Here is a 14,903-nt window from a genome sequence, read left to right as displayed (position 1 = left end):
CTCCCTTCGGGGGCATAAAAAAAGTAGAGTTATGGGACATGCTTAGTGCATGTCAGATCATGACAGTGAACAAGTGTGTGAAGTTTCAATCCATTCCCATTAGTGAGCACCGAGATACCAGCTTACATACAAAACCTTAACCAAAAATTTCTAAGTCGAAAAAGGGGCATAGTTTTGTAAAAAAGCAAAATAGAGTTATGGAACCTGTCCAATGTAAGTCAGTTTATCACACTGAACAAGTGTGTGAAGTTTCAATCTATTCCCATTAGTGGTTACTGAGATACCAGCTTACATACAAAAACTTAACCAAATCGGGATGTGGACGCACTGGTGAATCCAATAGCTCTACTATTCTTTGAATAATCGAGCTAAAAATGTTTATCCTTCTTTCCAGCTACTTACTGGTCAAGTTTCATTTTAATATACAAGTCAAAACTGGACAAGTTTGAAGCTGCCTGCCCGTACAACTGTCCAATTACATTCCCAGCTCTTTCAACTATGTTTATAAAACAATCAGAATGAGTATCATGGAAACATTAATTTTTTATGTGACATCCACAGGGGTTTCACAAATTATTTCTTTATATCTGGTAGCGATCATGTTATACCTGAAACACTGGTAATCAATAGGTCATGAGTGGAATACAGTTCCATCAATTTACCATTGCCTTGCTTAAATAATGTCCGTAGGAAGAAAGGTAAGAAAAAGTGAATTCTCTTGTAATACTCCATAAAATATTTTGCCAATATGGTCAAGGTCAGACGTTAGTAAATATAATTTTGTATTTGTTCTCTATCAAACACCAGGAAATATGTATTGAGAGTTGCCCACTAAACTGCAGTAGCTGCATTTTTCAAAAGTTTCCAAGAAAAGCAAAAAACTTCCTTATTCACAAGAAACAGCTTTTTTGACTAAACATGAAGATATTTTGGAACAATTTAAAGTACTTTTGAAAAGATATTCTTTATTTAATTTGTCTTGAGTTATATTTATCCGAGCTATTTGACTTACATTTACTTACAACTGTATTGCATGACTTTTCTTAGTTTTCGTAGTCAAGTCATTACCGCAAAGTGTTATAACTTGACTTACTTCTAATTTACAAACTGATCTATTCCATCTGCATTCTTGATGCATACTGCAAAAGAGCTGTAACTAAAGTTTCATTATTTCTGCAGCATATAATGCAATTAAATTAATATCTAACAACAGAAACAAAATTACACAAAGATTAACCCTTACCCTGCTAAATTTCTATATAGAACTTGTCCATCTTTCAATTTGGACAGTACCATTGACTGTTAATAGGGGTGCATACAAAAAAAGATACTGACTGAATGACAAACAGTGCAGATCATGATCAGACTGCATGGATGTGCAGGCTGATCATGATCTACACTGGTCGCAAAAGCAGAACCATTTGTGTCCAGCAAGATAAGTGTTAAAGTGTCCATCAACAAAATCTTGTACCTCCTCTTTTGGAGGACGAACAGCACCTTTTAATTTTGGATCTAAAATACTGTGCGCAACTTTCTAAGTACATAAGCATCTGGTTAAGGGTAAAGCTGGGAAGCTGGGGACAAGTGTATGTAGTATGCAGGGAACCAATCTTTATTTTCTACAGACTAGCATAACAAATTCCATATATATTTTGTGCTGTAATGAAACAACTTACTTTTCCTCTTGAACTTTTTCATTTTCACCATGCATTTAAAGTTGCTGTCGAAAAAAATCAATTTATCATAAAGCCACAGAAACTTCTGCAACTTGATCTACACACTCCAGAAATCCATTTCAATTCCAAATAGAACAATTCTCAAAGGAGTAACAATTATTTTAAAATCACTGCATCTTTTAAACAGTTTACTTTATCACATATGCTGATATTCATTAGGTGGTCTTGTTAAAGCTGCCTTATCAGTTAAGCTTAATAGTATTGTAATTAAAGGCACAGCTCCATATCTAATGATAGAAGGCAATATTTAGTTTGCTGAAGTTTCAAAAGTATTTCAGTTAAATAAAAGCTACAGCAATGACGACTATGTCACAAAACCAGTGTTTCTGGATTCTGTACCAGAACTTCCCTAAAATAACCCAGGTCATACAGCAACACAGTCCAGGTCATACAGCAACACAGTCCAGGTCATACAGTAACTACCAGCTGTTTGTTTGTTACACCAGTGCAGTTTAGGTTATACAGCAATTGGATGTCATGTAACACCAGCACAGTTTAGGCTATATAGCAACTACAGGCTGTTTGCCTGTCGGGTTTCATGTCACAGTAACACAGTTCAGGTCATTATACAGGAAGAAAAGATTGTTTTTTGTCAGGTATCATATCACAAGGCTGGGGTTTGTTTGCCTGTTGGGTTTCATGTCACAACAATCAAGTCATTCAACAACAGTCTGTCAGGTTTCACATCTCATCAGCACAGTTTGGTCAAACAGTAACTTTCAAGCTTTAATGGTGGAGGAAGAAAAACTGTGTAAGAAGTCTTCAAAGCTCCATTTAGAGCTGATGAAAAAATGTGTTTTTCAATACTTTTTTTTCTATTAACAAGTGCTATGTAAGATTTTTCTGGAAGATGGAACTGCAATAGACAGCAAGTGTTTATGTATGTTTTGGGTAGTTACCTTTAAAGCAACCATCCTACTACTTCTAGCAATACAATGTATACAATGATCTTACATTGATTGCAACAGCTGTAAGAGAAAAACAATCTCAACACCAGGACAAATATGGCAATAACAGTCCTCACTGTATTGTCATTTGCAGTTAAAAATCCCTTGACATAGTGACAAGTATGTAATAAATCAAGAAATCAACAACTGGTAAAATACATAGTTTTAATTGCACAGTTAGATTTTACAAGTACTTTATTGAACTGTATGTCTAAATCTCCAGTAAAAGTTTCAACGTTCTGAATTTTGACACCATACATGCATCTACTCCAGCCAGTCTCCATAAGATGTTATTATGAAAGTTTTACATTATTTAATGTTTTTTCCAGGCCATTTCAGTGTGGCGCAGCACCATGCTCCTTTTCTTACGCGCCACCGTGCTGCATGCGCCATGTGCCCTTTTTATTGCCAGTTTTCTTAACCTGACATAAAGTAATGACACCTGATTGTGTATTTCATGCTTCATGCATTGCACAGTGGGTACCATGTACAAAGTGATGTAACCATGCAGACAAACGGTACTTTTGTACAATCGTTTATTAGACCGTAAATTTAATCAAAGACCTATAAAAATAGATGTATTATGTGTACCTTACACTTGGTTACAGCATTTTAAATAGGCTATTTTTATCTCAATTTCACAGATATATCCTTCCATGCTGACAATTTACAGTAGACAAATTTGAAATCATGTTCGTATTTTGGATTTAGCATTTCTGGATGCAAAAAATGCTTTAAATAAATACAAAACAGATGTATAGAATAACTAATATGATAGAATCAAGTTAAGAATAGTTAATTTTTGTTAGACATTTTCAATCTGAATTTTGTTTTGCTCCATTTGCGACCAGATTTGCGACCCAGATTTTCGGACAATTACAGTCATTTTAGTCCTGATTTTCTTGCTAAAATTTAAAACAAGAAACGCGGCAATACCACGAAACCAGGTTTTCAACACTTTTCATAAGAATAAACAAGAGTGCCAGAATGTCACAATATACGCCCGTCACAGCAAATTTCTTCACTCTAGCACCTGTATTTGCAGATGTAATTTTAATTTTGTGGTTGTTTAGTAATCATTGTAATTCTTTTGTTTTTCTAAGTCCACAAAAAAACTCCTTACCAGGTAGAGATACCTTAAAATACACCTAAAATTAGAAAGTAACAACTATGTTGTACCACAGAAAAGTGGTCTTGGTTTTTCCCTACGGTCAATTATAAAAAAGTTACAATATAAGTTATTTATAGTAACAACTAAGGGAAGTTAATCTTAAAAAACAAAATACAAAAAAAAAAATTGTAAGTCCACACAGAAATCCTTACCAGGTAGAGATTGGTCAAAATACACCTCAAAATTAGATGTAACATGCATGTTGTACTACAGAAAAGTGGTCTCGATTTTTCCCTACGTCTAGTAATGAAAAAGTTACAATATAAGCTATTTATAGTAACAACAAAGGGAAGTAATTCTAAAGAAGGGAACTGCGCAAGACACTTCGTCTCATGATGGTGTATAATTGTGCCAAGTTACATCAAAATCCCTCTATGCATGAAGATATGCTCCGGACAATGTTTTCATTCTTGTATCCTTTGACCTCTAAGTGTGACCTTGACCTTAGACCTAGTGACCTGGTTCATCAAAATCCCTCCATGCATGAAGAAGATATGCTAACCCTAACCCTAACCTAACCCTAACCCTATTTTTAGTAACAATGACCTTGACCTTGATCCCAGAAACCCCAAAATCAATCCAAAGCTACAACTTTATATAAATTTTCTATACACCAAGTTTCATCATGATAGCTCATTCCTAAGTTAAGTTAGTGACCGGAAACCCTTTTTCTATTTTAAGTAACAGTGATCTTGACCTTGACCCCAGAAACCCCAAAATCAATCCCAGCCTTTGTCTTGATATAAGCTACATACATACCGAGTTTTATTCAAATATCTTTACTGAAACAAAAGTTATTGACCGGAAACCCTTTTTCTATTTTAAGTAACAGTGACCTTGACCTTGACCCCAGAAACCCCAAAATCAATCCCAGCCTTTGTCTTGATATAAGCTACATACATACCAAGTTTTATTCAAATACCTTTACCGAAACAAAAGTTATTGACCGGAAACACCAGTTTGACGCCGCCGCCGCCGCCCGCCCGCCCGACCAACATCTACCCCAATCTAATAACTCAGGTTTTCGTTGAAAACCTGGTTAAAAATGGAAAAACAAGAAGCTGCGTTCAATAAACGCTTGATGCCCCCAGGGGCATTCTTGTCGATACAAAACAACCCAAGTCCAAAACAAGGTCAAGTTCAAGGTCAAGGTCAAACTGAGGTCAGGTGATGTCTGAAGATGAGGAATGGTCACAGGTTACATCTGCATTGGTATCAAATCATTCTAGTAAGGGGTATTGATGCTAGATGAAACAGTCCCATTTTGTTAACCTCGTACAGATGGACGGACAGGACAATCACTATATGCCTCCCGCATCAGAAGATGCCTGGGGCATAAAAAGCATTAGAAAGCAAATAAATATAACATATGATTCAGTTGTAGAGGTATTTCAAACCATTTCTCAAAAATATACTTGACAGACTCTATAAATTGTTCGTTTTAGGCTACCGTTTGAATCACTGCCTGGATTTTTTGACTTTGCAAAGTCCTTATATTATACATAAATTATTGATACTTCATTTTAAGCTCATTAGAATTGGTTCTAAGAGCTTTTTTATTGCAAAAATATATCTAATGATGTCAATGTTTTTATCAAAATTGTATTGTCTTTATGCAGGAAAACAAAAGGCCCTTTCAAATGATTTTTTTACTGATAGATGTTGCTTCTATGCTAACTATGTATAAGCCTGCTGAGACATTCTGAAAATAATAAAGAACGTAGCCAAACTTAAAATTTCAAAATCTTCTTTGGTGTCCAAAATGGATGAAATGGACACTGCAAAATGCTCCATCAAAATTCAAACCATATTCCACAAGATACATGGTCCTATTACCACTCTTGGAGTTCTTTACAAAATACGAATGATACTGTTTTATATTTAAAGAGTAATCATGGAAATCTTGTCACACCTTGTTGTCACACCTTATATTTTACGACTGAGTGATTTAAGCAAGTGATTGACCGTCTGATTTAAGGACGGATTACACCAAACCGGAAGTGACTACATGTGAAGTAGTCCAAAATGTAGTTCCATGCTATGGATGAAATCTGGTATAATGAGTGACATGAGGAGGTGCCAGTTAAATTTTTGGCTTATGATTATTGCTTATAGTATTGAGAATAGATCTAGACCATTTTCATTGTAAATTTCTTGGAATAAGTTTTATTCTTTGCGAAAAATGTCTACCTACGCGTAACTGCTAAACGGCTGTTTTCATGGGGGCATTTTTAGAGGGTGATGTTTCTCAGAACAGATTATTTTTCTTATATTCAACATAACATGTCAATATTTTTCTATTTTTGATAAGAAGACATGTTATACTAAATGACCATATATGGTTTTCATATCATTGAAATGCTCTCAAGTGCTGAAAATGAGGTCTGAATGTTTTGTTAATATGAAATAAATAAGGAATTGAATTGGTAGAATGTAACCATTTGAGTGGCAAACAATTGGAATTAGACAAAAGACTTATTGATTATAAGTGATTAGTTGCTACTGATGATTTAGCGTATGAAATATTGAATAATTTAACTATAATAAAATGATTGCCCTTTTTGTTGCAACCACCCGCTGAAAAGTGCCCCTTTGATCCAACAGCACCATGCCCACTTTAGGTCCTGGAAAAAAACACTATGTTTTTCTGTGTAATAAGCAATTGGCAATCTGAGAACCAGCTAACACCTATCAATGGCATGCCCTAGTATATGTACTATCCTATGTGCTTTAGCATGGAATACAGTTACATTAAACAAAAATAAGTCTAGATCTTTGGAAAATGCAGGAAAGACACTAATGGAAGAAAATCTAAAACACAACCAAGATTCCTGTCACTATGGGTATAATTGTTTTTATATTTATTAATTTGACCCTTGACATTAATTACTGTATGGCTGGTTATATGGATGTTGTTCAGAATCTGGCCAAGAAATGTATTGACATAAGGGAAACAACTGAGATTTAAACCAAAAATGGTGCCAATGATTTCTCTCCCTTGCACTGGGAGGCCATATATCCCAACACTAACTTATAAGCTAAAACTGACAGACTCTGGATGAGTATGCACTGATTTTCCCAAAATCTTATAATTTAAACACTTGTTAACTTTGCACTAATTCTTCCCTTTAACTTTACTAAAGGTGACGTGGGAAATGTCTGCCATACACATATGAAAGAACTGATGTTATCATTAAACAAACCGATTTGACTGGTATTTGGGAGGCTTTCCTGCCACATATTTTCATTTAACTCGAAGCAAAAGTTTTAGTTACAGTTGTCTGTAACCCCAAAATGTCTACAGTAACAGATTTATTTCATTGCTTTCAAATTTACATATGGAAATGTAAAGATGACTTTACTTAGCAAATACAGTATAACAGTGTCTTCTGAAGAACAAATCACACAGGAATTTCCTTGTATTTGCATCTTTAACCTTTAGCCTGCTAAATTTCTTAAATGGACTGGTCTATCATTCAATTTGGGCACTTCCATTTATTATTCCAAGGGGTGTTCACTAAAAATTTACTGACTGAATAGCGAACAGTGCAGACCATGATCAGACTGCACGGATGTGCAGCCTGATCTTGGTCTGCACTGGTCGCAAAGGCAAAATCACTTGCCACCACCAGGCTAAAGGTTAAATTTTTCTTCCAACCCAGACTTGAATCCCATAGGGGAAAAAAAGCTTTCAGGCAAGCAAAGTCAAGTCACTTTGAGGAACTTGCAGAAAATCTACAATATTTTGAAAACAAGACAAACTTTACAAACCTAAGGACATTATATTTTTCAATATTTAACAAAATTGTAAGCTTACCAAATTTACTGTGTGCACCATTGAAACTCGTGTTAAAAACTTCAGAATGGCTGCCAGATCGTGGCATTGTCTGTTTATCAAACTCTGTCTCTATATCTTCGACATAAATCTCTGTAACAAACAACAATATTATTAATGTGCATTCAGCACTTGTGTAGTGTATCTTAAATATTTACATTTGCAGTCTTTTGTAAAAAAAAAAATTATCTAGTTTCAGACACTTCACTACTTTTGGGTTTGTGGACCCGTAATGACACTCGGCAATGTCCCTGTGATTGCCTATTCTCCTTAGGCAACTCGACATTCTTCGGATGTAGAAGCAGCTGAACGTGCATTTGCCTTTCTGTAAAAACTGGAAAATGCTGAAATCACTTACAGAAAGTACGTAATTGACCAACTGGCATTAAGGGTCTACTAGCTTGAAGGCACACACAATGTTATCCATTCATTTATCTTGTTTCATATGCCATGCTGTTTCACATGTTATATTTCTGTATGATGGGCATTGATTTTTAATAATCCATACATGTGATCTCCCAGGCGGGTCAAAATCCCTAATCTCCTCATTGCCTCCTGTCCCCTACCAAAAACATAATTCACCCGCTTTGTAATAATTTTCAGCTTTCAGTTTTTTTCTAGTGACAATGACTTGGTTGATAATTACTGTGGACTGCCAAACATGTTTACACTGTAAATCAAAGCATTGCCAAATATTGTGTATTATACATGTGTGACATGCATGTAGTTTGCGGAAATATTTGTTTTTCCCAGGTGATTTTTGGTAACATGATTGTTTGTTTTGATTTGGCAAGGGATTACACAAGGGCTTAATGATAGAAACGGATAGAGGAAGTGATTGTCGGATAACTGGCTGTTATTAGTTTAAATCAATCTCCTTGTCAATTAACTGACTATTATTTAATCAATCTCCTTGACAGCCTAGTGGTAGAGCGTCTGCTTTGAGAGCGGGAGGTCGTGGGTTTGATCCTCAGCCGCATCATACCAAAGACGTGAAAAATGGTACCAGTAGCTCCTCTGCTTGGTGCTCAGCATTAAAGAGAAACTGGATTCTCTTCTCTCATACCATTGTGGCGGTGGATTCCATCAGGAATGAGGTGTCGAGAGTGATTAATAAGTTGTAGATCTTGCTTCACAATCAACCTAATATAAACTAGTATAAATCATTTCAATCAATAAATGTCAGATGTTTTTCCACTTTTGCAGACTTGTGAAAAGGATGATATTGGGAGTCATAGCAAAATTTTATTTACAACTTTTGGATAAAGATAGAGAAAAATGTCAGGAAAATCATTAATTGCTTTCAAAATGCTTAAGCGTCCATGCGCTCCCTTGGGTCCTAAGCCCAAGACATTATATACATTACAATGTTTGATAATGAATGGAAAAGGGATCTTAAGTGGTTAGATGTTAGTGTCTGGGGTAGTGGATATGGATATTGTGTTACGTGGGAAAGAGGACATCACTTATTAACTTACATGAAAAAGAAAAGTGAGATAATAATTATATTCAATAAATGTGCTACTTGTAAAAAGTTGTTAAAATACTATATTGTATTCTTTTAGTATTTAAAAGCAGAATAAAAAATAACATAAAATTTTGGACTTTGTATCTAAATTGTACGTTCCTGCATTAATTTATGACGATAAAAAACTTCCAATTTTGAGACCCCAACTCCTGCTGAAAAAAGTAAACATCAAGTTTTGGGATTCCACCAAACATGTACTGCAAGGATATTGTATTATTATTAATAGGGGATGAAAATCCCAGAGACGGTAACGTCCGTATATAGTTATTCGTCTGTGTTTTCTGCATATACTGAGGCAATTTTTTCGATGTTTTCCGGTTCCGGTTTATATACACACTGCAGACTGGTTGTCTGCATGAACATCCGAGCACCCCGAATCAGTCACAGGAATTCGTAATCCGGGCCAACATGATCCTTTACTTCTTTTTTGTAATGAAAACTGTACATGCAAATGAAAAACATTTTTAAAACAGTAAGGAAGTGTAAAGGCCGTCAAGTTTCTGCGTGGAGTGCAAACAAACAAACAAAAAATTCCTAAAGCCAGTGCGAGAACGCTGAATGACGTCACCGTCACGGCTTTCTGTAAATTTTGCAAAGTATGATATTCGCTGCAAGAGGTATGATGACACTAAATGTAAACTTCACTGTTAGTTTCTTTTGGGTGTTGAATATTTCTTTGTAAGTAGTTATATAAAAGATAAATCCCCATGCTAGGCGGTGCCTTCAGGCCTTAATTCATATTATATTTGTCATAACCTCATACTGACCAAATGCTTAAGTTTGTGTCTGTCCCATGTGGCATCCTATAATACACTGTTATGACATAAGGTAAGTAATGTTCTTACAGCAACAGATACATTTATATTCCACCATCTCACATGGTTCTGTTATTTCCCTAGAGCTGCAATTATATTCATACCCCACCCACCTATTTATTTACAGAACTGATGTGTGGAAATTGTTTTGGAACATGCATATAGCCGAGTCTTGAATCAATACAATGAATATTGCATTTAAAAATGAATAAAGCCACTGCCATTACCAAATTAATCTTAATGGAATCAAATGTGTTAATTTATTTACGCCGAATCCGCTAACACGATAAACCGGAAGTAGACTTGTAAGTTTTTGTGACATCTGGCGGGAAAGTAACGGGGAATAATCAGTACAGTGATGATTTGGTCTAAGGGGAGTAAAACTTGCAAACCCTAAAACTGGTATTACATTGACTGTTTCCCTTTAAGTTAGTCACGAGCACAGGAGCAGTTTGAGTCTAAATGCAAATTCACTGTATGAGGACTTTCTTGATAAGCTCAATTTACAGCAAATAGTCGATCCCCTACAGGAATAAGAATCCACAACAGTAAAACCATCCCAAGCCGTCATGATATGTAGTCTTACATGAATTTAATGTTAAAATAAGCACAGATAATGTTTCAGAATCAACAATGGCTCAGAGTCAGATACCATCCACGTCTCCTCTGGTGTGCCCCAGGGATCTTTACTCGGCCTTTTACTTTTCCTTATCTATATAAATGACCTTCCTGAGTATGCTTCTCACTCAAAAGTCCGCCTCTTCGCAGATGATACTGCAATTTATCTTTCTCTCACTCCAAATACCTGCAAGACGACCTCAACCAGCTCCAGAAATGGGAATCACTATACAACATGAATTTCAATCCATCTAAAGGTCAAGTCATCCACATTACAAAAAGAAAAACGAAAATAGACACCAAATATACACTCCATAACACCACATTAGAAACAGTTTCATCAGCAAAATAACTTGCTGTCACAATCTCAAATGACTTAACATGGAACAAGCACATAGATAAAATCACAAAAAAGACAAATCAAACACTAGAATTTCTCAGGTCACCACATACCAGTGTGGGTATCGGACAAATTGAATCTGTGCAGAGACGAGCTGCTCAATGGGCAAAGCGCAACTATGGACGCACGACATGCTGACTACCCTAAACTGGAGACGACTTGATCTACGTCGTACAGACCAACGACTGCATGGTTATGGTGTATAACATCACCCATAACTTAGTTGCTATTTCCCCAGAATTCCTCAGAATGTTTTTTACATTATCTACCTTTTCTGAGAAAAATCAATATTTCGGTCAAAAGTTGTTGGGTGGGGGGGGGGGGGGGGGGGCGACCATATACTGGCTTCCATGCTATCAAATTGAGGTTGGTCGGAGGGGTCCTCCCTGATCCCACCCCACCCCCTGCGTCTATGGATAACACCCATACACAGGACTCTTATCCTAATGTTAGAAATTTTTAGTTGAGGAGCGTGGGCTCGAACTCAAGAACCCTGGTTTCGTAGTCAAGCATGTAACCACTGGACCAATGCATCCGCTCTTCAATGATGTATAAACAATATTGTACTATATATACATTATGTTATAACACAACACTTGTATTAAAATTTGCATATACAAAAATCTACAGTTGTTGATTGTTTGTAACATCTATAAATACCAAAAAGTATTTTATTTCAATTTTGATAACATTTCATTTTGAAAGTGACGGTAACATATTAGAAAAAATGTAAGAAATCATCATATTAAAGGGAAGTAATTCTGAAGAAAATATACCAACATTTTTTTTGACTGTGTCCATATGACATATGAGTTTATATAAAAAATTTTTACAGACTGGACAGGAAGATAACAATGTTGACTTTTGACCTTCAGGTGTGACCTAAACCTTTGTACTAGGGGTTTGGATATTGCACATTACACATTGTCTCATTTGGGGAACATTTATGTCAGGTAAAATTAAAATCCCTAAATTGATGACAGAGTTCAGGACCGGAAAGGAAAAAAAATCTCCTAAACAAGCAATTTGAATCGGTATTTTCCAAACCTCAACCGCTCATTAAAAAAAATATGTAAGGAAACACCTAAAATGCGTAAGATTTTAAAATCTGACGAAGGTGTTGACACATTACTTCTAGAGTTATCACCAAACAAAGCCTGACGCATAAGAGCTACACCTAGAGACATCACGAATCCTCCCTAAAATCTTTAACCTATCCACAGAAACAGGTATTGTCCCACCAGATTAGAAAACTGCAGTCGTCTCGCCCACATATAAGAAAGTTCCAAAACCAGTAACGATAGGCCAAACTAGTGGAGCATATTTTGGTTTCAAACATTATGACATATTATTATAATAATGACCTGCTTAGCCAGTACCAGCCTAACTTTCGATCTAAACATATCTGTGAAACCTTTGACAACATAGAAAGTTGTGAACACAGAGATGTTACTGTTATAATAAGGGTGATAACAATACTTTAATACACAAACTTGAACAGCTGGAACTCTACTCTCTGGCATCACAGTGGAATAAGTCATTGCTAAAGGCCCGCACTCAACGTGTTGTAGCATACGGCTACACTTCAGAAAAAATCTTGGGATTCCCTAGGCTCCATTACCATTGTCTCTTTCTTTCCTGCACAAATGATCTTCCTGCCTCCATAAAGACTAAAGTCAGACTGTTGACAGATGATACTACAGTATATCTAACAGCCAAATCGTCATCAGACTCGCAAACCTTACAAAATTATCTGTAAGCTCTTGAATAGTGGGAACAGACGAAATTCAACCCTTATAAGTGCGAGGTGTTGCGAAGAACTATAGGATCAAGAACCATCATATTTTCCCCTACGTTCTACATGGCATCAAAGAGCTACAAAATAAATCAATCTGTTTTATACTTCTTTGATGGCACTGAATTAAAAAGATCTCACCTGGTAACTCCATATCAAGAATAGTACACCAAAAGCAAATTAGTCCTCTCCATCTCATCAAAAGAAATGTCAAGAAATACAATGAGGAATTAGAATAATAAGTTATAACACTCCAACTGAATATTGTTCATTTTGTTAACCCATGGCAGAAGTCCCTAACAAACAAAACATAGACAAGATAGAGTTATTCTTACACACGGCATATTCGTTTTATAGTTTCGGACAAAGATGTTATGAGGAAATAATAAAAACGTTAGTAAGATAAAGTGCATTCCCTAAATGGTTTCTACCATTGTATGAAGTTTTAATAATTCTTTCACTAGTTTACGAGTTACGGTCCGGGAAAGCATTACAGACGAACAACGTACAGAAGGACGGATACCATTGTCATTTCCCCCTCACAGGTATGCATATGTGAAACAAAAAGGAATGCAAAACACATACCAGTAAGTATCTTGGTTAAGAACTACAGTCATTTGTACCTTTTATTAACAACACATACCACCTTCCTGTACGTAAACTCCTTCACCGAAAACCTGTTTCGCTTTTTGTAAAAGAATAAGGAAATAGCGGCGTTAGATCATTAGCTCTGGGCTCCTGGACTGTAATGCTATCTGTAGCTATCAAATTTCTTTTGGCTGATATAAATCAGGAGACCATGGCCGTCTGTGCAGGAGGATTTTAGCCGGTATCAAACCTCATCAAAAACTCAGGCAATTTCACTGAGCCACCACCCACTGTACCCCTTGTTTGCCTTTTAAATTGATATACCGATATAACTTACTTGGTGTCCGACACTTGTCAATGCGCAATGTTTCCTCTGAGTTGGATCTCCGACATGCTATCTCCATAGCAACCTAAAGGTAGAAAACATTAGAAACATGTATGACGCAAGAAAGTACAATATGTTTGATCCTTCCAATCCCACGTGACACAAACTTGAATTCCACACACACCATAATATTGTGATTAATACTCGTATTTTGTCATAATAAGATACATTTTGGTCTAGACAGGAAATTACAGTATAAATGAACCATTTTACTAATCGCGACCTTAAATTTGGAGACAGCGGATTCTGTGCAAGGCAAACCCCAAAGGTTTGATAAATACTTCTGCCAAGTTTGGTGGGGGGGGGGGGTCCCTTGGTCGACTGATCAAGGTCCGTAGTTCGACTTCAGACAAATGTTACTCTAAGCCGTATAAAGAAGAGGCAAACATTTGAACAATGTAACGTCACTTAGTGATTACAAAATATGGTAATTACAAAAGTATGTCAAATACAAAAAAATAAATGTAGAAAGTTAATTAAAAGACAATCAAGAAACATTCATGGTGTAAACGAAACTTGACAAACAGTAACATTTTTTATTATTAAAAGCATGTACGCATACTTGTATCGTCGCTATATACATGTTGAACTTTAAAAAGGACGGTTCTGTTCTATGATAACACTATGAAGTGTATTTCTTTAAACAAGCGCATACAAAATATAAAATTTATTGTGTTCATAACAAGACGTCAATAAGAAAAACTATTCAAATAGCAAACAGAACAAAGTACATACCGCTGAAGCCTCCACTGCAGCAGATAGATACTTTTGTCTCTCAAAACAGCTCATTTTCCATCCGTGTCTTCCTCTAACTTAATGCTTGTAGCAAAATCCCACATGTCACACATTTATTTATCTCTCAAAAGTCACAAATACCTTGTGGTATAAATTCCTCTGAAATGAAATAAAAACATATATGGTTTGACATTAATAAAATAACTGTAACACTATTGCCGTATGCGTCATATATTGAATTATTTTGACTGAAAAGCCGCGTTGTTGGCAAGACTACGACAGCACAAAATGTCATGTCCGTTTTTGCAATTGCCAGGTATAAAGTTTCACAACGCAATGGATGTTGTGAG

At 35.9% G+C, this 14,903-nt stretch overlaps 1 protein-coding gene across 4 annotated transcripts in view; it reads right to left on the bottom strand.

The window, feature by feature from the left end:
- Positions 1–14,688, bottom strand: part of LOC123537091 (oxysterol-binding protein-related protein 8-like) — a 148,338-nt gene extending 133,650 nt beyond the window's left edge. The window contains exons 1-3 of one of the 4 annotated variants that reach the window (XM_045320648.2): positions 14,554–14,688; positions 13,771–13,843; positions 7,672–7,782 (exon numbers count right to left, since the gene is read on the bottom strand). In XM_045320648.2, the coding sequence (XP_045176583.2) occupies positions 7,672–7,782; positions 13,771–13,843; positions 14,554–14,607 (238 nt within the window). In that variant the 5' untranslated portion in view covers positions 14,608–14,688. Of the gene's footprint in view, positions 1–1,676; positions 1,721–7,671; positions 7,783–10,259; positions 10,349–13,770; positions 13,844–14,553 lie in introns of those variants that run through there. The other 3 variants (XM_045320647.2, XM_045320651.2, XM_045320652.2) reach the window with 3 other exon arrangements.
- Between the last annotated feature and the right edge of the window lie 215 nt (positions 14,689–14,903).

The sequence above is a fragment of the Mercenaria mercenaria genome, chromosome 17 (genome assembly GCF_021730395.1).
Source record: "Mercenaria mercenaria strain notata chromosome 17, MADL_Memer_1, whole genome shotgun sequence".
Taxonomy (NCBI): domain Eukaryota; kingdom Metazoa; phylum Mollusca; class Bivalvia; order Venerida; family Veneridae; genus Mercenaria; species Mercenaria mercenaria.
This window is presented reverse-complemented; position numbering and strand designations above follow the sequence as displayed.